Below are 25,600 nucleotides of genomic sequence, written 5' to 3' on the forward strand. Positions count from 1 at the left end.
TTTCCGACCCTATAAACTATATATATTCTTGATCAGCATTAAAAGCCGGATCGATTTATCCCAACAAAAATTTAAATTAAAATAACCGACACAGAAGCTTTTGAAGTAAAAGGCTCACATTTATTATTTTGTTTTTTAATTATAGTTAATTTGTTCATAAATACACACGCACATTTATTAATAATTTATTTAAAAACAATCTTCAGCTTATCAATACATACATAAGTAGTTCAAAAAGCGTTTCTTCTCTCTCTTTCTCGGCATCCATCTCCGTCTCTGGCATGTCTATCGCTCTGTCTCTCTCCAACGGTGCTGTTGTCTATGCCTCTGTCTCTGCCTGCCTTTCGTATTAACTTATTTAATAAATCACCAAATCTTTTTCGTTATTTCTTTCGATTCGATACTAAATCATAAAAAATTTAATTAATTCAATTGATTAGCTATATTTTTGTTTGTCTTTTAAATTTTTTTTTTTTTTTGTATGCCATCCATGTTGTTGTCGTTACTTGTATGTAAAGCTAAAGCAACGCATTATTGGACCAATTTGTTAGTAATTGTAGGCAAAAAACAGCAGCCAATTCTTTGTATATTATAAATATAGTATATAGATCCCATTGAGCTCGTACCAAAGACAATAAAATAAATAATATGAGAAACGCGCATACATTTAGAAATTTAAAAGGGAAAATTAATTGGGATTTGTAAACTAGAGAATTAATTAATTCTTTCCAAATAATTTGTATGGCGTTAGACTTCTTATTGTTTTGATTGCCTTTGGTCGTAACCTGTATTCATGGCACATATACATATTTTTAAGGGCTTGTTTGTAAATTTAAAAACAATTTACGTTTTGGGTGGCAAGGAGAGACTCCAAAGGAATGTATACATATTAATATATATGCTATAATAACTGACATTCACAATACGCTTCTAGATGAAATGCATACATACATACATATCTAAGGGGGAATGTTCAATTTTGGAGTTTGGAATTCGAGTTAAGGCTAAAAGACAACAATATTACAAGCTATTTAAGTATTGGCGATAGAATCTCTTCCTCTCTAGCCCTATCTGGAACTTAATGTATCCTGTTCCTTTCTTTGGGGAGTTGAGCTGAGCCTGCAGAGGAGTCAAGCTAAGGATTCTTAGACTCTAAGTGGGAGCAGGAGTTACTGACTCCTTCAAGTTTATATAGATCTTAGGGACTAATGACTGGTTTGCTCTTGTTGAGGTATAACTTCCATTCGAAGTGAACGGCAAACGAAGGCGAAGGCAAAAGTGTCTACAAACTAAGTAGCGTTGTATGCTTAACATAATTAACTACCTTAATAGGTATTTTCCGGAATTTCTCGACTATCTCGACTACAAAAACGAATCGAAATAAAGCGTTTTCTGGATGAGGCTGCTGAGGTGCAAGCAAATATCACGTGTGTGTGTGTGTGTGTCCTCTCTACTCGATGCCAAATGTATTTGTCTCCTCGACGGCCAGCAGCAGCTTCTCGAAGAGCAACTCCGGCGTGGGATACGGCGGCAAATCCAGACGATTGAAGCATGTATGGGCACGAGGAAGGGCATTGGGTTTGCCCCACTTTTCGATGCAGAAGCGACGCGGTCCGGTTGATCCGCGCAGCGCCGAGAAGCCCTCGTAGGGAATGCTGGATGTGCCCGTGACGAACTGCAGCAGGCGGAGGCGTTGTTCGTTGCTGAATCGTTGCTCGATCACTTGCCAGAACCAGATAATCACCTGGTGATTGTCATGGTAGCCCGAACGATACTCCGTATTGAGGCGCCAGTCGTTGGTATCTATCTCAGCGGTGCCAGCGATCACCAGCTCCAGTTCGCGGGCATCGAAGACGGAGACCAGGCGGGAATCGACCACCTCGTAAAAGCCGCGGACCAGCGATTCCGTTTGCTCCTGGACGCCACGCTCCAGCCGCCACTTGATCATGCGCTCCAAGTACTCCTTTTTGTTCTTCTCGTTCACGATCATATTCTTGCCGCCCGGCTTCAATTCTCGCTCCACAACGCGTCCCAGGAGCTCCTCGGTGACGCAGAAGGTGAGGCCCAGATCGACGCCAGTGCCGATGTCATTGTCGCGTATCCATTGCAGAGACTGATGGAACTCGTTGTCCAGTGACTCCAAATCGCTCAGCGCTACGGGAAGACGTAGTAGGGCCTTATAGAAGGGTCGCGTGAAAAAGGCATCGAGGAGGTATTGATGGACCAGGGCCAAGCCCAGTACTCGTCCGCTGAAGCGGAACCAGTCGTGGCAGTTGTCAACAAATGCCGACAGCGGTGACACTTGCACCGTGTACGTATCGTTGGCGGAGTACTCGAAGAGTCCGTAATACGGATTGAACAGCTCGCGGGAGAGCAGGAAGAAGAACTCGCGGGAGGGTCCGCCATAGTCTAGCCCCTCCTCCGTGTCCCAAAGGACGGCGAGGCGACCGCGTTGCAAATCCTTCTTATTGGCAGACATTATACGACGGAAGGCGTCCTCCAGCAAATGGCTGCGCCGGATGTGCAACCTGTAAATGGAGCTATTAGGATCAATCTTGAAGAATTTAACGAATTCAGAAACTTACTTGAGCTTGTGGGGTCCCTGACCGTACCCCTTGGACTCCAGTTTGCGGTAGAAACTGCGCAGCTTGGCCTCAAAATCACGACGGAATGGCGGTGGGGCCCGCTGTGGCATCCGGGAACTAAGAACCGGCGAGCCCTGTGGACTGCGCTCTTCAATAGGAACATAGCTCATGATCTCCTGCTCGAACAGGCTGCGGGAGAGATAGAACAGGAAAGAGATTAGATACTAGTTAACCATGGAGCTCATAAATTCTCCGCTGGCGTCATTCGCACGCGAAGGCAGGGAAATTGATTGCTCCGCTCATATGCTATCCCATTGTAAGCGTCGCTAAGCCGACAATTGATTAGCCCCAAACGGCGGAATATAATGATGATGGCTATTGGCCAGGCAGGATGGATGCCAGCCAAACCGAACGAGCAAAACGTGGGCAGCTGATACCGCCATCAAAAGGAGATAAGTGCGCATTTGCACTTTGGTTCTAGGAATTGTGAGGAAGCAGGGGAGGACTTACATGGATGCATATTGAAAATATAGTAAGGTTTGATAAATTAATAATTAAATTATACAAAAAAATACAATTTCTTCAAGGAAAATTAACAGAAAGTAGTAAGGAAACTAAATTCGGAAGCGCAGAACTTTGTATACCTTTGCAGTTTGAAATTGGATCATTAATCGAACTTAGATCGATCATAACTAAGTCAAAAATGCATTAATTTCAATTCGGAAAGCTGTTCTATGCTAGTTTTTATTAGGTTAATAAATCTGCATACTCAATTTCGAAATAAAAAAATAATAATTTTTTTTGCCAATTTTTGACAGTTTTAACGATGTAACCCCTTATAAAATTTTGAAAAAAATTGTAATTTTTTTTTCCTGTGAAATAATGGTTAGAAAGATTCGCCTGTTAACGCTGATCAAGAATATATATGATTTATAGGGTCGGAAATGATTCCTTCACTGCCTTTCGAGCTTCTGACTGAAATTATAACACCCCTGGAAAGGGTATGAAAATAACAGTTTTGTATAGTATATAGTATTTTTTTAAAAAGTTCTTTTAAATAATTTTATAAAATCCAGGAGAATAAAGCTACATTTTCTTAACTATACTGAGGGACTAACTCATATTGAAGTAATTTTAATTTATTTAATGGAAAAGATCAACATTAGATGGGTATAACTAATTGGGGTTTGCCGTTATATTTAATATTTAAATAAAAATCGCTGTTAAAATCAGCTTTCAGCTTTCATAAATCAGTTTCAGTTCTAGCTTTAAACTGTCAATGCTGAGAGCAAGAGGAATATTTATAGAAATAGGAGTAAAGGATTTGCAAAATAGTGCCCAATTGCTAAGAAAATACTCTATTCGTATGGTCCCATTCACGGACATCGATATGTTATAGTTACGAACTATTTAGTTTCCTAAAAGACTCTCCAACATATTAGCATAATTGTACGACTGCTACATCAGTATATATTCTATTTATTCTACATAGAGCCAAATCTTGGGGCACATCTTCAAAGGCATGGAATTCATCAGAGATGAAATCAGACCAGAGATGATGATGACCAACCGCAAAAGGTCGCGGGGCCAATGATTTGTCATCTTGAATGCAATCTTGAATTATTTGAAGAGCTGCGAGCAGTGAGCAGCTCAAGGGAATTTATTCTTTTCTAACCATTCAGTCTGCCCAAAAAGATTTCCCACTGCCAAAGGCGGAAGAACCGCCAAGTTTCCAAATCAATGCAATCGAACAACCAGCTTGACCTTCGAGGCTAAAGCTTAGTTAGAATCGTACCGACTTTTCTTGCCAGACTTTAACTTATCGATTATTATTATTATGATTGTTATATTAACTTGTTCGATTCTAGCTAGTTAATTCATAATTTAAATTGCTTTTTGTTCAAGCCTTTTGCTTTTGCTTCTGGCGGCAGCTTCAACCTTCAACTTGAAAATTGAAAATTGGCCAATTAATAACGCAAATTATGGCGGTCAACCGCGTTTCGGGTTGGGTTTGGGGTTGGGGAGCGAGGGGATTGGACCAAATAGTGACAACAGTTTTGCCTGCAATTAACGCCCCGATCGGAAGTGACTAATTCCCTCATTAACAATACATACATTTTTTGGCAATTCTGTTTGTGGGAGATGGAAATGGAAACGGATCAATTAATGGGTGTACGCCACCGCTAAACCATGTGTGTGTGCCGTGTGTCGAATTACTTTCCAAATTGAATTGAAATTCTTACAAACAAATTATTGGTGCCAGATGGAACACAACAACAGGAAGCTGCAATTAGCGTTAATTTTAACAAATAATACAAGTGGGCACGAAAAGTGATCCTCTAGTGCAAAATGGAGTGCTAAAGCTCATCATTCACAGTCACATCCCTTGAAAGAGCACAAAGAACAACCACCGATGGCCATTGTGCGGGATTAATGCGCGATAGGCAATGGTAAGTAGGAATATATATATATACACATTTCTATATCTTTATATGAATGCCTGATGCAATCGTGAGCGGTTCACTGACTCTCTGCGGAAATATTATGGGGTCACTTGGGTGTGATAAAAGATAGCTTCGGGTTATTATAAGAAATAATATTAATAAGAGTTGGGAGAAACATGTGCTAGCTATCTAAAAAATATGAATTGCACTAATAATATCAAGTAAAAGAAATATAGAGTGCTGCCAGAGCCCACAGCAAACAGAAAACATATTTGAAAGTGCCGCAAAAGCTTATCAACTATGTTAAATAGTTTATAATTTTATTATACATATATGAAAAGGGAAAACATTTATGCTGGTCTCAAAACGCAGAAAACACACTTTAGAATCAGCCGCAAACTCACGTACTTCTCCCACATGGTGAAGGTGTAGACGAACTTGGAAAAGATACCCATTTGATGATGGGTTGGGTTGGGATTGTAAATCCCAAATGGATTCCCAATTAGCAGCGCACTAAAATAACTCCCCGCAAAGAGGGGCTAAAAACAAAAAAATATATAAAGCCCAAATCAAAAATCACAAATCACAAATCGAAGCCGAATCGATACCAATTCCCCGTAGGCCAGACAGGCAACTGAACAATGATGTCTACCTCTGGCCAGTTCCAACTGCGCGAAAGTGCAATGTGAGCTGTGAGCTGTGAGCTGCACGATAAGCTAATGATAACAAAAGGTGGCGATAATAATAATTGGGGGAAGGTAGGAGAGCCTTAACCCATTTTTGGTGAGTGCATTTTTTGGGGGGTTTCTCAGTGAGCTTTAAGAGTATGTTTCTCTTAATGAATAACTGAATAGTGAGGGATATATATAAATTATGAATATGTAGGTATATAGGTTCTAAACTAAAAACTATACTCTACACATTTATTATTTTCTATATGGATATTTTTCTATACTTCTATACTATCCTCTTGAAGAATTATGAGTACTTAAAATAAACTCTTGGGCTAATTAAATCTAAACCAAAATCATTACATTCCTCAACTTCTATACACTATTATTACAGAATTAGAGTTGTATTTGATATGAGCACTGGGGCAAACGAAATCTAATCCGAAATCATTACAAAATGTTACCAAACACATTTGTCGAGTGCTTTGGATTGACCAATTTTTGAAATACTAAACTCTATGCCTCAAATATGTCATAATGACGTAATTTGTAATATAGACGAAGGAGGAGCACTTGAGAAGAGTAGGGAATCCTAGAGACTAGAGACTCCCTGCTCCCATGATGAGAAACTGCCTATTCGGCGCATTCCTGCAACGTGGGAATGGAATGGGAGACGAATGGGTTGCTGGAACCCGATCTCTGTCAGGCTGCATCATTGTTGGGAAAAAAGTGCAATGCCGGGCAGGAATTGTAAACAAAAAAATATGTACAAAAAAAAATTAAGAATAAATCGGATGCAATTTGTCAACAGGATGTGATCTCTAGTTTTGCTTAAGTTGCACTTCTTTGATGGGAACTGCACAATTGGCAAATATTAGATGATCCAAGAAAGAGTTCTTTTGAGGAAGAAACTAATACTATTGAAATTAACCAAGGGAACTAAACTATACATTTAATATTGCGTCAGGGAATAATCATAAATAAACTATAATCATAATAAACTATAAATTAAATATTGATTTATGATACTCCCATGAATCATTATTTAATGTAATCTTTATTTGGGATAATTATGAATCAATATTTAATGTTTAGTTTAAATATACTTCTTATCCTAAATAAATGAGTCCTTGCTAGGTACTTTTACTACTAAACCCTTTTCTAAGTAATTTCTGGCAGTGCTTTTTATAGTTACACAAAGTTGTATTATATTTATTTATGATATATATCATTATTGATTTAATTGGATCTTTTGATCCTACTTACACGGCCCACACAATGTAGGCGGCCTTGGAAAGAAAGCCCATTTTGGTGTTTGCCCAAAGCCTTGAGTAGCAGCAAATAGTTAACCATCACTAAGTAAGATCTCCGGAGATCGAATCGATCGGGAATATTGATATTTCAACAACTCGCGTATATCGGATAACGGTAAATATATATATCTACAAATTGTATATGAACAACGTTGTGTGTGCACACTCTCTGGCTGTTAAAACGCTTCTGGTGATGATAGATTCTCTCTACTATTCCCGCCGACGAACGAAAACGGAACGAACTTAGAGGCAGCAGGCGGCAGCGGTGCCGGAATGAAACGGAACCGGCGGCGGAGTCACAGATAAAAAAAAATATATAAAAAAAACAAAAACAATATATAATATATTTAAGATCCAACTACCGACTCTCACTTTCCTTTCCAAAGGGGAAGAGTTTCGGTGGCTATCAAGTGCTCAAGTGCTTGGTATTATGTGCTCCTAACCGACTGACCGACGATTGCAGAATGCTAACGCTTGTCTAGCCGCTTGGCCGATAAATATGAAATGAAATTCAATTTAAGGCGGCAAAGAAAATTATTTAATTATTTGCTGGTTCTGTTTTTGGCCTGTGTTTCTGTTTTGTTTTGCTTGGTTTTACGTATTTGTTTTTTGTTTTTCGTTTTTCTTTATTGTTTTTCTTTTTTTTTGTTGCTTGGTTTTCGGTTTCGGGCCCTGTGTTTATATGCAAGGCGGCCGATCGACGCAGTGCAGCGGGTGCTCCGTCGATGCCGAAGACCCAGCTGAATCCGGCGATCCGAACTCTTTTGTCGAACTTCCGACCAGGCACAGTGGCTCAAAAAGCTATACAACAGAATGGGGGAATACAATTTTACATTTTCCATATTTGTTTGTACTAAAAACGATTTAAAAATCGGTGAATTTTCATGTTTTTCCAACTGTAATATTTAATCTTTGCAACAAATCGAAGTTTTTAATATTTCTATTTGCTGAAATATATTTTTAATTGATAAATATTGATCTTTATCTGCTATAATATTTCAACCATTCAAGATATAGAAGTTTTTGATATTGGTTGGGTTTATGTATTGATTTTGAATCAATTAGTATTGATATTTTTCAAGCTGTAACATTTATATCGTAATTTTTAGACCCTATATATTCTTGATCAGCATCAACAGACGAATCGAAATAGCTATGTCCAGCCATAATTTATTTTTTTCTAAAATTTTCAAAAAAAAAATGTAAGGGTACATCATTAAAATGGTCAAAAATTGACAAAAAGTTTATTTTTTTTAAATTTTAAATTGAGTATGCCGATTAATTAAACTACTAAAAACTAACATAGGAACGATTTCTGAATTGAATTCAATGCATTTTTGGCTAAGTTATGAGATTTTGAAACTTTCATGTGTCCCTAAAATTGTCATATAAAAATATCAATATATATCATTCAAAGATAAAATTCACCCTTTTTAAGTTTCAAAGATTAAAGAATTATATTTAATAAAATAGAGCTAGCTCCACTGTGCCATGCCATTACTTCGGACTCGGCTTGAGGCACGGGTGCGGGTTCTACTCGGATTCGGATTCGGATTCGGTCTCGAACTCGGGCTCGGGTTGTCGATATCCCCTTCTCCCCCAGAATTGAGTCACCCCACGAGGAGGAGTGCACTATAAACGATAGACGACGACACCGACGACGCCTCGCATGGCCTGGCAATGGCATTTTGGTGGGTGAGTGTGTGGCGTTGGTCATGGTTATAATTGTTCGCTCATCACTCCACTCCAGCAGCAATCATACCCTTGCCCCGAGTGACCACGCCTCGAATTTAACACGCCCATAAACATTGAAACGGAAGCCGACCCCAAAGAGACGTTGGCCACTGTCTCCACATTGTGGGGCCCTCTGACTACTCCCTGATTCCTGCACAGAGAAAACATGATCTGATCTTTGGGAATAAAGATCATCTCAGATTAAATACGAATCTCTACATGAAGTACTATCTAAAAGAAAATCAATTTAAGATAAGAATTATTTCAAAATTGTATCAAATTTTCTCATTTTAATTCCTCGATTATCGATTTATTCTCTCAGTGTGTCTGGCGCTCGTCCCCAAAGCTCGAGGGAAACATTCAGACTGCACGCATGCGCAGCTGCCCAAAAACTCATTGAACTGTAAACAGAGAACTAGCAAACATATTCCCTTCTGTGGGTCAAATTTTTAATGGCAAATATTTTAAAGTTAAACCAACTGCAGTGGCAATACTACCTTTTTTCAGAGTAAGTATATTGGTGAATTAAAGAATTCAAGAAAGGAGAAGCTTTCCTTTAAGGATCTACATTTTTAGGAATTACTTTTTATATCTATAGATGTACGTATTTATTGAAAAAAGATCAACTGAAAACTTCATGGACAGCTCGACTGCGTCCGTTAGTAATGATGACAATGGTGACGACAGTGCCACACCCCCGCTTATGGAGCGAGGGATGAGACCAGACCAGACCAAACCACACGGGATCCAAATTGAAGTTGCTATTGTGCTATATTTTTGTGCCCCGTTTGGCCAATAAATTATGCTTCATTTGGAATTGGGTTAAGTTGTGAAGTCGGAGAAGTCAGGGGAGCAGCAGATTAGTGGAGTGCCAGCTGCTTGGGGCAGCTCTTTGGGGGCGTGCCTGATTGCTCTTCAGGCAAGAGATCTTCCGTAAAACACACTCTCCCTAGCTATTTGTATATACTTTCCATTTTCCGTCCCCTCCTCTAAGCCTGCAGTTATTTATTTATATATCTGTTAGATGTGTTTATTTATCAGGTAACTGATCAGAAGCATTTAACCAACTGGCGAAATATGTGAATATAGATATTCGCGTATTGCCTCGCATTGTTTACTGACTCTTAGTCGGCCACTTATTAATTGCTCATTGAGCCGCAAAACTCACACAACCCAGGAGGGGCTGATAGTCCCCTAGGTTGGGGGTTACCTCACATCTGAATCGATCTGAACGAGTATTGTGTGACTAATAAGCAACTGCAGATCGTTCTGACCTAAGCCACTGAGAGATCGTGGCTATAACTTCAGGGGAATTTCATTAAGTTTTGTATTAATTTTTGTTGTGACTGACATCTGTGTGTTCTCTAAATTGATCTTTGAATTTAACGGTTCAAATCAGCTATAAGTTTTTTGTAAGTACACACTTTGAAGTATCCTTTTTACAGGATGATCAAAGCATAAATATTTCTGTGGTATTAATAGCAATATTAAAACAGATGAAATTAAGTTGCCCGCAAGCCAAGGTACGCCACTTAAACAATAATAAATTATTATGCTCAATATAAACAAGCTCAAGCCAGACACAAATAAGTTCTCATATTTTATCACATTGCATTTAAGGCTGCGCCAGCATTTACAAAGGGATTTGGAGCTCAAATTTCTTTAATAACATTTACGGAATAAGCTTTTATAGCATACTTTGCCAATTTATTTGATTATTTATTTAAAAAGAGCCTTCTTTTGGAACCTATTAAAGGGATTTGAAGCAAGTAGCAATGTCTGTTTCACTGTAAGTCACTTTCAAAGTTAAAAATCTCATAACTCAGCAAAAAATGCATTAAAATCAATTCAGAAATCGTTCCTATGTCACTTTTTATTAGGGTAATAAATCTGCATACTCAATTTAAAATGTAAATAAAATCAATTTTTTACCAATTTTTGACAATTTTAACGATGTAACCCCTTTCATTTTTTTGAAAAAAAATTTAAAATTTTGTAAAAAAAAATTTTTTCCGTTGGAGATAGCTAGAAAGATAGGCGATATCGATGCTGATCAAGAATATATATGATTTATGGGTTCGGAAATGATTCCTTCAACAGGTTTTAAGCTTCTGAATAAATTTATTATACCTTTGCAAGAGGGTATAAAAATATAAATCCACAAATAACAAGAAAGGAAGCTAACTTTGGCACGCCGAAGTTTATATACCCTTGCAGATAGAAATTCTATGACTAGGAATCCATACCATATAAATTATATATATTTGTGTTAAAAAACAATGAAGTAATACCTGCTTTCATTTCATTCACCTATACATATTATATTTGCAGCTTTTCATTCACAGATTTCCATTTTTCTTCTACATCAAACAATAGTTTGTATGGCACCTATATGATATAGTCGTCCGATTTTCATGAAATTTGACACAAAATTTAAGACTAATATAAAATGGCTACACCTCAAATTTGATGAAAATCTGTTGAAAACTGAAAAAGTTATAATTTTTAATTTTATTAATTTCTCGATCGTTCCTATGGGAGCTATATGATATAGTAGTCCGATTTTCATAAAATTTTATACAAAATTGTAGAGTATAGTAAAATGGCTATATCTCAAATTTGATCCAATTCTATTGAAAACTGAAAATGTTAAAATTTTTTTTGTAAAAATTTTCCGATCATTCCTATGGCAGCTGTATGATATAGTCGTCCGATCCGGCCCGTTCCGACATAAATACGAGTGAGAGTATATAGAAGGCTAACTACAAAGTTTCATTCAGATAGCTTCAAAACTGAGAGACTAGTTTGCGTAGAAACGGACAGACGGACAGACGGACATGGCTAGATCGACTCGGCTGTTGATCCTGATCAAGAATATATATACTTTATATGGTCGGAGGTGCCTCCTTCACTGCGTTGCAAACTTCTGACTGAAATTATAATACCCTGCAAGGGTATAAAAATGGCTGGTTTAGGTAACATATAACCGAGTTAATGACTGCTAAACAAACTGCAAAACTCCCACGGCTCATTTTTGGGCGGAGGAGGACCAATGAAGCGTCTAAAAATTTGTTTAATTGAAATGCAATTAAATGGCTCAAATCGGAATCGGAATTGAAATTGACAACAAACCCGAGATCTTGAGAGGCGCCGCCGCCGTAGCAGAGATTAGGATTAAGATTAAGGTCAAGTCAGCTAGGTAATGCATGGAGCTGCAGTTCCTCAATCAACGTTTTGTGGTCGTTTCGGCGCGATAAATGCATTTTTGACAACGCAACGCCGTACGGCCAATTAGACAATAAAACAGTGGAGATTGGACGCCAAGTACTACTAGCCTTGATGGCCGTGTGGATAGCTGGTTGCTTAGTTTGGTTTGCTTTTGTGTTCGATGTGTTTGGCGTTTTGGAAAATTAGCCAACAGCCTTCGATGCGGCTTTTAATACCAATTAATCCCACACTCGCACACACCACTAGAGGGGGCACTCAAGCAGGACCGCCGCCATAATCAAAACACAGGCAAAACCAAAACTAAAACCCAAGTGAACTGAACTGAATTGAACTCAAGTGCATTAATCCAAAGACAATGACGCATTAATGCAATTTTTCAGGCCAGGTGGATGTGGCCTAGTCTTGGTTGAAGACCTTCGTCAAGTGCAGGTGGAGCTACCGACTGATGGCCACCGGTGCGTCATGAACTAGAGAGGGGCCATCCAGGGGTAGTTGGCACCACATTAATTGTTTTTTGCCACACCAAAATTAAAGCTATTTATTGCTTCAGAATTAGTTTAGCCACGGCTATCGACTGATTTTAGAGAGAAACACGAAGAAAAATAAATAATTATATAAAATGCTATGGATATTGCAAGCGAGACTATCGTTTGAGATTCAAAAACAAATTACTATCCATGTATCTAAGGTTATACATTTAGGAAAATTATTAATTGTATTCCATTTATTTCCATTTTAGTTGTAGATAACCAACATATGCATCGCCAGCGGAAACATCTTTGGTTATTCTTTTTGTTAAGCTTGTAATATCCAATATGTAATTTCTACAATTTTTCAATAATAATCTATGTTTAAAAAACTCATAACTAAGCCAAAAATCACTTAATTTTAATTTGAAAAGCAGATTTGTGTTAGTTTTTAATAGATTAATAAATCTGCATACTCAATTTGAAATTTCGAAATTTAAAAATTTTTGGTAATTTTTTTAAATTTTAACGATGTAACCCCTTAAATTTTGTTGAAAATTTTGAAAAAAATAAAATTTGGCCGTTTATAGCTAGATCGATTGGCCTGTTCATGCTGATCAAGAATATATATGGTTTATAGGGTCAGAAATGACTCCTTCACGTCGTCACAAGCTTTTGACTAAAAATTATAACACCCTGTAAGGGTATAAAAAAGAGTGAATTTTTCGACAAATAATATTTTAAGTTACTTTAAATTAGTATTGTATAATTTTATAAATTGAAAATAACCTAGTTTACGCGATAGCCATAGTTATGCAGATTAAAATGGTCTAATATCTATATATTATAATATATAATCTTGTTGTCCATGACAGTTTGCTTTTACGTGAAGTAAAATTGACAATATTTCAATTTAGTGAAACACGTCTAAATATCCCTCATAATTTACTTATTAAAAATAACTAAAGTTTTAAAGCTTAAGCTCTTTTTATGAAAATTGTTTAAACAACGGTCGTCACATGGGTCCAACTCTCTTACTTGTACCTTTACTTACTATATTCAAGAGTAATAGTACCCTAGCCTGCCTAAATTTATTTTAGTTTAAGAGAAATCTTTAAATTCTCCAAACCATATCTTAATATAGTTAATAGACAAGAACCTATCCCTCCACCTTATTTTAAAATTAAATAAAACCAGGTCAAAGCTGTACTTACCTCAGCAAAATGGTCAATTGTAGGTCATGGCCCAAGCGCTCGAGAGCAGGAACTCCCTCCACTCGCAGTATATTGATTTTCTCGCGCAGAGAACGGGACACAGTGTGCTGGCCCTGACGCTCCCGCAGGATCTCCAGGATGTTGGGCTGGCGCAGAAAGGCAATGACCTGGAGATACCATACAAAAGATAAGTACATTTTTTATAATAATATGTAGATTTTGAATTCAAAACACTTACCTTTTCGTTGTAGGCAATGGGCACATCTTCGTAACCGGCTGCAGTGGCTCCTGGCATTCCGGCAGTTGTTCCGCCCGCTGCTGCTCCGCCCTGGCTAAGCGCACAAGCAATGGCCGCTGCTGTGGTGCAGTTGTGACCATGTCCATGATGGCTACTTCTCGAGGACGAGGCTATCGAAGGTCGGGGCGGTGGTAAAGGAGGTACTCCGGATACCGACGAGGATACTCCTGGACTGGCACTGATATGACCACTAGTAGCCGACAGGCAATTGCCGTCCACCAGGTCCGGGTAATAGTAGCCACCTACAACGCCTTGTTGTTGCTGCTGCTGCTGCGGCGGCGGATGCTGCTGACGATGGCGAACCACCCGGGGACACTCCACCGGCAGGCGAGGATCCATAAACGAGGTCCGTCGATGCTGATGGTCAATGAAGAACTGCTTGCCCGACTGATCCAGCTTCGTTTCCCAGCAGGAAGGCAGCTCCCTGCCCAGCTGGGCAAAGGTATTGACCAACGCCACCAGATCCTTGTTGTACTGATATCGTTGAAAGCACTGGGGATCTCGTCTTATCCGCATTACCATGTGCTTTAGCGCCGCATTCCTGTTGTAGATAGCAAGCGCCGCTTCATTGGTATGCAGCAGCGAGTAGAAGTCGGAGCGGCAGAGCATCAGAATGGCAGGATGGATGGCCGAGGCGGCGACAGGAGGTGCAGCTGGAGCTGCTCCGGCAGCATTACCAGTGGCAGTGGTAATGGCATTCTCCGAAGACGGCAGATTGTACAGCTGAGCCGCCCTGCTCTCATTCGTAATGGTTCGCCGGATGCTCTGGTACCGCCTGTCCAGCTGCTGGCGATGGTGCTGCTCACGGCCGGCAGGTCCCGCGCTGGGTGCCGCACCTGGTCGCTGCCAGGAGGTTGTTCGCGTCGTGTGATCAATATAAAAGATGCGCCCATGACTATCCATGCGGGCCTCCCAAGCGGGCGGTAGTGGTGGCTCTCCCGGTGCTCCAGCACCAGTGCTGGTTCCTGTCATCTGTCCCGCTCCGGGTTCCATTAGAGCTGCTCCTCCTGCAGTGGCTGCTGCTGCTGCCGCCGCCGCCGCAGCTGCGGCTGCACTTCGTTCCGGAATAGAAGGCAGGCGCGTGCTACTGATATGCACCACTTCGTCGGAGGGTTCCGCTGTACTCGTTTCCTGGCCACCATCCTGCAGGTAGATATAATCCAATTGACTAGAGTTGGTGCCGCTTGGATCCGCTAGGATTCCGCCAGAGCTGGAGAGGCTGGAGTTGGCAGTGACGGCTTGAAGGCGGGCATGTCGCCGGGCGTGGTGAGTGGGCGTGGGCGGACATATTAAAGGCGATCCAGCAGGTCCTCCTGTGGTACCTGCTCCGGCTCCACCGCCCACACGCTTGAGCAGTCGCTGCTGCGGACGATGGCCGTGGAATGTGGGTGTTCCAGGCGCAACCGCCTGTTCCAGAACTGCTCCACCCACGCCGCGGCCCCTGGTTGGTGAATGCTGCTCTGGACTCACGCTGAGGTCTAGGGGTGAGGCACTACGTGTGGAACAGCCAGAGGGAGGGCTTCTTTGGCGCTTTGGCGAGAGCAGGAGACGCGGGGAGGCTTGCTCTTCAGATGAACTAGCCTTGCCATTGGACAAAGCACGGGTGAGCGGACGGTGCTGGCGCAGATACGGGAACTGGAGGCTGTTCGGCGACGAGGATGAACCGGATCCAACCCCCGAGGAGCTGGGGAAGCTGGGGAACTCATAGTTCTGGTGTGCTGGCACCTTTTGCGCGCTGATCGTGTTAATGTAGCTATCCGGGCCAATCTTCTTCTTCAGCAGCGGCTTAAAGCGAACGGGTGGCGTGGCCAATGGAGAGCTGTTGGTACTGCCGCTTCCCTGGGCCATCTCCTCGCACTGGGCCAGTCGCTCGTCCGTGTCTAGGATGTCGAATTGAAAGACGTCGCCCTGCAGCTTTAGATCACGGCCAAGAGCACGCGGCGGCCAGGAGCGTTCCAGTGGACGATGATGAGGCGGCGACGGCTGACGGAGATGATGATGATGGTGCTGGGAATGTTGTTGCTGCTGTTGCTGGCGTCGCTGTACATGGGCACTGGCCTGGAGGGCAGCAGCGGCTCCCAATAGACTTTCCACGGCTGCCGCCTCCTCATCTTCATCCTCCTCCTCTGCCTCCGCTTCTTCGTCCACTTCGGCCATGCTAAGTGTGTCCACCATCTCAGCGGGCACTGTCTCGAAGCATTCGCGGGCTACCCAAAGATTGAAGCCGTCACCGTTGGCGTTGGACAGCGTTGAAGGCACTGCTCCCGCCGCTCCTGCCACTGCAGCCGTCGCTTTTGTCTTCTTTCTGGCTCCACTAAGTGGCGTGGAGCCGCCACTCTGGGGGGACAGGGTCCAGGACTTGCGACGGGCACCACCACCTACGCTGCTGCCACCATCACTCCCAATGCTGCCATTGTATGAGTTGGTGGGCGAAAGCGTGGAGCTGTTGGCCGGCGTCTCACATGACTTTGTTGAGAGCAGGGTCTGGTGACGAGGCTCCTTGGGTTCCTTGGTCTCCTTCTGGGATTCAAGGGGTTTTTCATCTTTGGAAGCTGCAAGTAAACCAAAGACCATATGTAAGCCAAAAGATTCTCAACAATTACCTCACGCATCTACTTACATTGATCACTTGGTTGGGTGAAGGTGCTTGTTCCCGGCTGTTCCTGCACTTCCGCCTCCTGATGCATTTCTAGTGGCTGCTGCTCCTCCACCTCGCTAACACTCACCTGGACATCATTGGCCAGAGTTAAGGCACTCTGGAATGCCTGCTCCAGTTCGTCGCTTTCGTTGCCATTGCGCGCCTCGTAGAAGGCTTCCTTCGCGTCTTCCTCGTCGTCATCTTCTTCTTCTTCCTCCTCCTCTTCATCTTCCTCTTCTTCAGCTCCCAAAGTAAGGGCAATGGAATCCGATGCTGGTCCTGCTCTGTCCGACAGGCGACATGACGATGACGCTGCAAGAGGCGTCAAGGCCACTGGCGCGGCTGGCGGCTCCATCTGCACGAAATCCCCGAGCGAATCAAGATGAGCTTCACGCTTCTCCGCCACTGTCCCCCGGCCCCGCGCTCCCTGCCAAGGGTTACAGTTACAGCTACAGTTACAGTTGCTCTACTTTCGCGTAATGGCGTCTCCAGCGTTTCGCGCTGAGCATTTTGACGCCACCTGCCATGGGCCCGGTGTCTGCCCCCGCGTATTACGTTCACTGTTCACTATGCATAGAGGCACTTGCTTTAGTTTATTAAAACTATTAATTTAACTATGATGATAATTAAAATATTTCTGGGCAGCTTAGCGAGTTTAGTGTGACTGAATAAGCATAGCTGAAAAATCCGCTAACGCTTGGCTCGCTGCAAAACGGTCACACTGGTCACGCCAGGGTTGTCGCCTTCTGCTCAATATGTCTTATTCCGTAGTAGATATTTGCTAATTGTCATTAAATAATGTGGGAGTCGATGTATTGAATCTTATTAATTGAGTCTATGTTTGATTTCTCTCAATAATCTTCCATAACTTGTTAAATCACCTGCATTTTTAGACAAACCTATCGATAGGCAGCCAACAGGTTGCGCATCTCTAAGAAGTTTTTCTTCTTCTAGAAAACCTATCGAACGAATTGGAGATATAAATATTTTTTTGACGCCGCCAGAAAATAGGGAAAGAAAAGAACCGGCAGAGGAAAATAGAAACGGAAACGTAAAAAGTGAAACGTGAAACATAACGTAGAACGGAAAACAAATGGCGGAATTTTCGGTCGAGCGCGTGGAGGACAAACGGACGGTGAACGGGCGAACGGAGTACTACCTAAAATGGAAGGGGTACCCGCGCAGTGAGAACACTTGGGAGCCGGTGGAGAATCTGGACTGCCCGGATTTGATTGCAAACTTCGAGGAGTCGCTGAAGAACAACAAAAAGGAGACGAAGAAGCGCCTCTCGACATCGTCCACGCCAGAGTCGATCCGAAGCAAGCGCAAGAGCTTCCTCGAGGACGACACCGATGACCAGAAGAAACTGATCGGCTTTGAGCGCGGCCTGGAACCGTCAAAGATTTTGGGCGCCACCGACTCGTCCGGCCACCTCATGTTCCTCATGAAATGGAAAGGCAGCGACCACGCCGATTTGGTGCCTGCCAAGCTGGCAAATATTCGATGTCCCCAGGTGGTCATACAGTTCTATGAGGAGCGCCTGACCTGGCATACGGGCAACGGCAATGGCAATGGCAGCTCCGGCGGCAACACCGGCTTAGGCTCGGGCTCTGGCGCCGGTAGCGGTGTCGACACTGGCCCAGGCAGCGTCGGCACACCCGGCGGCAGCACGGCCGAAGGCGGTGATGACGAGGAGCCTGCCAGTCCTTCCGGGAGCATTAGCCAGGACCAAGAGACCGCCAAGCCGGAGGAGACCAGCGAATTAGGCAACGGCGAGGCCGATGACTAGTATGGATGGATGCGGATTCCCGTTCACACACACATAAGAAACATATATTTGGTAGCGTAGCATTTAAGCATAAAGATCGATTCATTTCAGGTCCTCGCGAAGATCCGGAACCGTGCAGTAGTAATACACACTTAATCATAGGTTTAAAATTTACATTTTATCCCCATTTTTTATTTTTTTTAATTATTTACCCCCGACTCCTCCAGGATTACAAGAAATTCGCAGTGTAATATACAAATATCCTTGTATGTATGTATGTGTCGGCGGAAGAGCGAATGGGGCAAAGACGAGAAGGTGGCCCAATCTTAGAATCTAGAATCTAGACTTAATATAAATTGTCTCCCCATAAACTAAGTTTTGATGATGTAAAAAATAAAGTTGCACATTTCCAAACAAAAATTTGCGATTTCGGCCTGAAAAGTAAGAGACGCCACCTGTGCGGTCACTTTTGGCTAGTTTGTAGCCAGAATATTTTAAGAACAGCACAAGTTGATTTGGATACAGTTTCTTTAATAGAAAAATACTTTCCATAGAAACATTTATTTTAAATTTGAAAAAGAGAATAAAATCGTTTCGAAAGAAGTATTTATCAATTTTTAATATATTAAATCTTTAATCATATTTCCCGCTGATTTTGCGGCATGTTCCAGCGATAACTGTCTGTAATCGATAAGTTTGATGGTCGATAGACGCCGGCAAAGTGTAAACTAAAAAACATTTGCAATAAAAAAGCAAATAAATTTTTTGTAAAGGGTGAAGAAGATGTCCCAATCGAGCTCCATGAAGCTGCTGGGCGCCCGCAACATGTCCTGCATTGTGGAGCGCATGGAGTGGAACAACAAGATGGACCTCATAGCCTATGGAACTGAGAAGGGTAAGCGGGGGAACGGGCGTCGTGAATTTAATAAATAATATGTTCAGGAATTCTCTTTACTTAAACAGGCGAGGTGATCATCCAACGGCTGAACTGGCAAAAGATCGTAACATTTCCCACGCCAGGCGAGGATGTGCGTGTGCGTTCGCTCAGCTGGCAAATGGACGAAACACTGCTGGCCGTTGGCTACAGCAATGGCAAGGTTGCACTTCTGGACGCCGAGAGCGAGACAATCATTTCGGGTCTGATCTACGAGGACGACATTAAGAAGGTGTACTTCAGCAAGGCCATTAACTCACAGGAGAGCCTAGGTGCATATCCAATATATATATATATTCCTGGGAATCTCTTTTTTCTCATTGTACAAACTTCCTTCAGCTACGTACACTTGTAATGCCAAGGACAAGCATCGGAGGTTCCTACCCAAGCTTCAGCCTTTGACCAATATCGATCCCTGCCTTAAAACACTGGATCAGAAGTCCTTCCCAAAGGGATCGCCATGCTTTCTGGTAGTGATAATGCGTAGCGGCAAGGTGCACCTCTTGCTATTGGGAGCCCTGCAGGCAGGCAGCATTGATCTCACCCAGCACATCCTGCATCCGGAGCAGTTCGATGTGTATGATGTGCGACTGAGCGGTGACTTTAATGCCATTTATGCCTTGCTGAGGGACGGACAGGAGCTCAAGGTGCTGCACTTCCACAACCAGGTGCTGCAGGAGTGCATGGCACCCATGCTGGAGCTGGCCACCCACTGCGCCCATATTCTGGAGACCAAGAAGTGAGTGTCATGACCGGGCTTTAGTTAAATTTGTAGTTACTCTTGCTATGACCAGCTACATCAACGACACGCAGCAGTGCTTGACGGAGGCCTGGGAAACGGTTCAAATCGAGATGGACAACAAACTAACAAAGTATGCCAACTCCCAGCCATACGGCCTAATCTCGGCTCACTTTCTGGAGCTGCACGTATTCGGATTTGCCACATTGGAAGTGGAGGAATTTCTGTTCGAGTAAGTTTAATGGTTTCTACGCGGTTCTTCTGATTAAATTATCACCCCTTTTGCTCCCAATTGTAGGACGCTGTCGGAAAAGGGCTTTAAGAAGATCGCCAACTCAGTAGACCTTAGCCTGAGCAACTTGCAGGGTCTGGTTTTTAAGCAGTTGAACGGATCGGCCATCAACATGTTCTATTTTCTCAATACGATTGCGGGATTTGGTCGCATGTCGCACTTCTTTGAGGTACGATAAAAAGACACGGACTATCGACTTAATAATTAAATATATTCATATTTTCCAGTCCCTCATCTCGCCGGATGTGGCCAACGAGGCGATGAGGGCATGCGGAGCCTTTGTGCTTAAAGTCCACGAATTGCAGCGAACCATTGACACGTTGGTGTACGATATGAAGCTCTTCCACGCCTGGATGATCTTTACGATACTCCGTTTGTCTCACCAAGAGATTCCAGATGATCTGGTCCTCACCGAGGATGAGAACATTGCAATGGCCGACTTTCTATGTGCCATGGAACCGGAGAACGAAGACCGCAGCGACGAAGAGGATGAAGATGCCAATATACTTTCCGCCACACCGCCACTGGCTCGAAGCAAATTCAACCTAGAGCGTGTGGGTCAGTATCTGGAGAACACATACTTGTCGCAGCCGTATCCCAAAGATCCTGGCCAGCTGTGGGAAGAAATGGTGGCCGAGAACGATTGCTTGAACAACTGCAACTTGTTCGTGCCTCATGACAAGAATCTCTCACTGATACAGCAGCGGGACAAGATGTTCAATGCCATCGATGCAGTGTTCCACAAGCCTACCGAGAGTATTAGTGGCAGCTTTAAGCTGGCCTCTGCGATAATATGCGGTGATTTACCACCAATGGAGCCCGGAGAGGGCCTAAAAGACCGTGATTTTGTGACCAGTAGTTATTACGTTAACGAATCCTCACGCTGTGATATGTTGGCGTGCACCATAAGCTGGCAGGAGGCCATGATCCTGGAGATTAGTCGTACCGGCGATTGCCTGGTGCGGTGCACAAGGGTGCAATTGCAGCCCGGCATCTTCACGGCCCCTCTGCATGAGGACTACTATCACCTGCGATTTGTCGACCTCCAGTTCTACAATGAATCCTCGCTCTCGATGCTGGCCCAGACCACAACCACTGTTCCCGGCATCCGGCCGCATAGCTACTTTGTACAATTCTCGCTGAGCGCTGCGAGAAATCAGTGCACCCAGCACCAGATGGGACAAGTGGTTAAGCTGAAGGATGCCACCGTCACGCACAGCATACACGACATTGCCGATGGCGCCTCCTTTAAGGGATTAGATGGAGTGTGCGAGATGCTTGCCATTTCGGGCAGCAGAAAAGTGGCCACTGTGCTCTCGGACCGGAAGCGTAAGATGACAATTTTCGAGATGGAAATCGAGGAGGAGGAGGACGACACTGAGATGTCGCAGGCCTCGTTTCTTGAGATCAGCAAGGAATCGGTGCTGGACAAAACGGAGACGTAGTGTGCATACAAATTCAGCAAAAACAATAAAAACACATTCAGAAAGTCTGACTATTCGTTATTTATCGATATCCGATAGAAAGTGTTGCAGCTGTATCGAATATACATATCGCCAGCCACTTGCCATCCCTAATAGCGTGCAACCACGAGAATATTTCCAAAATGCAGAAAATTAAAAAGAAAACAAAACAAAAGCTGCCTCCTACTCCGGCTCCTGTCGATATGGAAGTGGAGAATGAACCACAAGCAGAAGGCTCGGATGAGTCCAATTATCTATCCGCTGACGACGATGAAATGGACCTGGCAAACTTCAAAGTTAACCCCAGCAGCAGCTCCTCGGTTCCCTCCAAAAAACGCAAGAAGGGCATTATTTACATATCCAATATACCCAAGCACATGAATGTGACTCGCTTGAGGGAAATTCTGGGTGATTTTGGGAAAATCGGCAGGGTATATCTGCAGCCGGAGAAGCTATCAAGTAAGTTGAAAATGTGATCAATTATATATTGCATTGTGTACAAATTGATATTTACCACAGGCGAGAAGGCCAAGAAGAATAAACGGAAGCGCTACAACATTCACTTTACCGAGGGCTGGGTGGAGTTCGAGTCGAAGAGGGTGGCCAAGCAGATCGTCCCACTGTTGAACAACAAGCAGATCTCCACGAGAAAGAAGTCACAGTTTTACGATTCGCTGTGGAGCATGAAGTACTTGCCGCGTTTCAAATGGGTGCACCTCACTGAACGCATGAATTACGAGCAGGCAGTGCACAAGCAGCGCCTCCACACTGAGGTCTCACAGGCGCGCAAGGAGACTACGTTCTTCCAGAACAATCTCGACAAGAGCGAGTTGCTCAATAAGCAGGCCAAGAAGGCCAAAAAGGAGGAGAAGAAAGCAGCTGCCAAGGACGACTAGACGATTATATTTTATGTATGTACCTTAATAAGAAATATACCTTTATTAGGATTAATTTATCCAATGTATCTTCATCGTGTTTAGTGCTTATTAGCACTGCTCCATGCCTAGAGCACAGTACGGAAAGGGAAAAGGCTTTATTTGGAACACACCTGTCACCTATTATGCTTCATTTTGGAATAATATTTTTATCTCAGACACAGCTCGCTGCTCGGATGATTGTCGGATCGGTGTGTCAACTGCCTTTATAGATCCACACGTGCAATGAATTTTAATCAACGGCGCTGGCACAGAGGACCATAAAATGACATTATCTGCCAGAATTAAAACGTTATTAAGATTTAACGATAGGAAGGAGGGGTCTGAAGTGGCGAATCCAGTAATAGATGTTTCCTATCGCTCAACCCAAAACCGAAATACAATTTGCGACCTAATCTCGAACAATTGGAGAAATTGAAAGAAGAAACAACAATGAGCCGACGAAAATAATTGCGATTAAAGTAAAGTAAAGTAAAACAAGACAGGAACAAACTTCAGACAGACTTGATTGCATTAATTTCAAATCGGAAAGCTGCTACTCTTTTTTATGTTAACAAATCTGCAAACTGAGTTTAAAAATTAAAATTTTTACAAATTTTTTAGAATTTTAACGATGTAATCCCTTACAAAATTTTTGCCAGACATAGCTAGATCGATTCGGCTGTTCATGCTGATCAAAAATATATATGATTTATAGGGTCGGAAATGACTCCTTCATTGATTAAAATTATAATACCTCCTGGTAGATTCTTGAAATCGACATTTTTATATATTTTTATGTTTGTTTCTTCTGTGTTAGTTTTTCAAAGGTTAACAAATCTGAATACTGCATACTGCATATGCAGTAAAATAATCTTTCTCTGCAAGGGTATAACAAAGGTATAAGCTAAATAATAATAGAAAATATTGCAATCGGCCAAGTAGCAAGCACATGTTGGACCGATAAAACCAACTCTTGAATATTTTAATTAACCGAATGTATAGATATGGCTATCTCAGTATTTTCGGACATCGAAGAGTTTGGGAATATAAAAGGCAGGTCCCCAAGTGGGATCCCAGCAAAAGTAAATCAGCCATGAGGAGTGTGATTATTGTGGTTTTGGCCCTCTGCTTGGCAACTGTGAGTAGAAGTTATCAAAAGAAAGGGACCTTTCAAACAAAATAGAGATTTTAAATCAATGAAAAATCGACCTAAATGCGTGGCACAATTATTTTTGAACGATATGTTTTTTTGTATTAAAAGAAGGATTTATCTGTGTAACTTACCTACTCTCTCTCTCTCTCTCCTTCAGGTTTCAGCTGTGCCCGAAGATGAAATCCCACCTCCATCCTTTGAGGAGATGGCCAAGGAATTGGGCATTGATCTCAACATGGACGACTTTAACCTTGACTTAGATCTCGGCTTGGACTTGGGCTTGGACTTGGATTTAGATTTGGACATCGACACGGACTTTGACAAGGAGTTTGACTTGGATATGCCGGAAATTTCCGAAATGCCAAAGGATGACAGCATGGATATCGATGACTTCGCTTTCGTGGACTCAATGGTGAAATTCTTCATAAACGAGTCCAAGGCTCTGGCCTGGTACATCGTGAGGCTTACAGAGCGTCAGCTTTTGAAGATCTTCATGTATCCGTATCGGCAGCTGCAGTTGCTGGCCGGCGACATTGAAAAGCGTGCGGTGGAGAGCGAAGAGTGCGTGGCCAGGGAGACGGTTCATGTGGCCGGTGTCCTCGAACGGGCCACCTTGGGCTTCGTGGTCTGTGGCCGCAATGCCGCCGTCAACTCTGTCAAAATTGTTCTTGATACCAAGCGTTCGGTTCTCCAGTTGACTCTGAATGGATATAGGATCATTAAGCAGTACAAGAACTGTAAAGGAATATCCAATAATGTCAGATACCGAATGTGCCGAAGCAAGCTGTATTTAATGGCAACCAAGTACGTTGTAGGAGCTCAAAAGTCAGTTCGTCATCTGATCGGACTCCGGCGCAGTGTTCCGGCAATTGCCACCGATGCCACCGCCTGCACCACACAGGCCACCGATAATGCAATCCAAGGATTCGCCGATATTAATGCCAGTATCGACAGGTGCATTGATACCATGCTGAACTAAGATGACTTATATTTAAATATATTACCTGTAACGAAATATATGCAAAATCAAAATTAGTTGTTTTGTTCTTCAGTGAGTTGTTCACTAAGTTGTTAAGTATAAGTTTGTTTACTTTTTACCTGAGTTGCCTTACTAAGTCGTATATATAGTTATAGTTCATCCACTCGGGTTTTTACTTGTTTATTCCATTGTATTCATTCATACTTTACTCAGTTTCTCTGTATCCATTAAAAAACTGTTTTTCTTTTAGTTTTTCGAGTTATTACCTTTATTTAAATTTGGTTTCATTATCGTTCCTCTTGTTCAAATACAATAAATAAACATTTAAACTATTTAGTGGTATGTATATATGTATATATATATGCATATATATATATATAAATCGTTTGTTTTTTTTTTTTGTTAAATATTTTAAATAATTGTATATATATTGTTTTCCATGGGCTTTTCTTTGATGCCCCTCCACTTCACTTTTTAATTTTCTTCGATTTTATAATCGGTTCTCATCATACCGAAAGTTTGTAATTAGTTTTTTGTTTTTAAGGTTGTTTGAAAGAAACTTTTTTTTTTGTGTTTTTGTTATATAAGTAAATTGCTGTGTTTGGGCTTACGTTCATCAAATATCGTCTATATATATGTATATATATATCTGGTTGGTGTATATATCGTACTATACATTACGCACTTGCATTTCGGTATAATGTATAAGTAAAAGTAGCTTGTTTTGGTTTACATAAACTCTAATGTATAAATTGTTTTCTAC

The 25,600-nt window shown here is 42.2% G+C and overlaps 5 protein-coding genes across 7 annotated transcripts; 4 read left to right on the forward strand and 1 right to left on the reverse strand.

The window, feature by feature from the left end:
• Positions 1–98: 98 nt before the first annotated feature.
• Hecw (Hecw ubiquitin protein ligase) lies at positions 99–17,342 on the reverse strand. Of its 3 annotated transcripts, XM_020952859.2 has the most exons (5): positions 16,575–17,342; positions 13,895–16,506; positions 13,657–13,823; positions 2,586–2,774; positions 99–2,528 (listed from the first exon to the last, which is right to left on the reverse strand). In XM_020952859.2, the coding sequence occupies exons 1-5, from the start codon at positions 16,945–16,947 to the stop codon at positions 1,451–1,453; spliced, it is 4,419 nt and encodes a 1,472-aa protein (XP_020808518.2). In that variant the 5' UTR covers positions 16,948–17,342; the 3' UTR covers positions 99–1,450. The 3 variants fall into 3 exon arrangements, with proteins under 3 accessions (XP_020808518.2, XP_086682088.1, XP_086682084.1); XM_086825962.1 differs by lacking the exons at positions 13,657–13,823; positions 13,895–16,506; positions 16,575–17,342 and adding an exon at positions 6,967–7,482; XM_086825958.1 differs by lacking the exons at positions 13,657–13,823; positions 13,895–16,506; positions 16,575–17,342 and adding an exon at positions 5,438–5,598.
• A 163-nt stretch (positions 17,343–17,505) lies between these two features.
• Positions 17,506–18,780, forward strand: HP1b (Heterochromatin Protein 1b). The gene has a single exon (XM_020952860.2). The coding sequence runs from the start codon at positions 17,686–17,688 to the stop codon at positions 18,379–18,381; it is 696 nt and encodes a 231-aa protein (XP_020808519.1). The 5' UTR covers positions 17,506–17,685; the 3' UTR covers positions 18,382–18,780.
• A 252-nt stretch (positions 18,781–19,032) lies between these two features.
• On the forward strand, positions 19,033–21,814 carry APC4 (anaphase-promoting complex subunit 4). Its single transcript, XM_020952938.2, has 6 exons — positions 19,033–19,255; positions 19,324–19,566; positions 19,634–20,033; positions 20,089–20,265; positions 20,332–20,494; positions 20,553–21,814. The coding sequence occupies exons 1-6, from the start codon at positions 19,144–19,146 to the stop codon at positions 21,768–21,770; spliced, it is 2,313 nt and encodes a 770-aa protein (XP_020808597.2). The 5' UTR covers positions 19,033–19,143; the 3' UTR covers positions 21,771–21,814.
• Positions 21,241–22,743, forward strand: LOC110184409 (uncharacterized). Its single transcript, XM_020952941.2, has 2 exons — positions 21,241–22,247; positions 22,308–22,743. Exons 1-2 carry the CDS (start codon positions 21,932–21,934, stop codon positions 22,682–22,684), a joined length of 693 nt encoding a protein of 230 aa, XP_020808600.1. The 5' UTR covers positions 21,241–21,931; the 3' UTR covers positions 22,685–22,743.
• Positions 22,744–22,768: 25 nt separating this feature from the next.
• Positions 22,769–24,890, forward strand: LOC110184408 (uncharacterized). Its single transcript, XM_020952939.2, has 2 exons — positions 22,769–23,843; positions 24,016–24,890. Exons 1-2 carry the CDS (start codon positions 23,700–23,702, stop codon positions 24,835–24,837), a joined length of 966 nt encoding a protein of 321 aa, XP_020808598.2. The 5' UTR covers positions 22,769–23,699; the 3' UTR covers positions 24,838–24,890.
• Positions 24,891–25,600: the final 710 nt, after the last annotated feature.

This window comes from Drosophila serrata, unplaced genomic scaffold (genome assembly GCF_035046125.1).
Source record: "Drosophila serrata isolate PLE 108 unplaced genomic scaffold, ASM3504612v1 contig_8, whole genome shotgun sequence".
NCBI classification, from domain to species: domain Eukaryota; kingdom Metazoa; phylum Arthropoda; class Insecta; order Diptera; family Drosophilidae; genus Drosophila; species Drosophila serrata.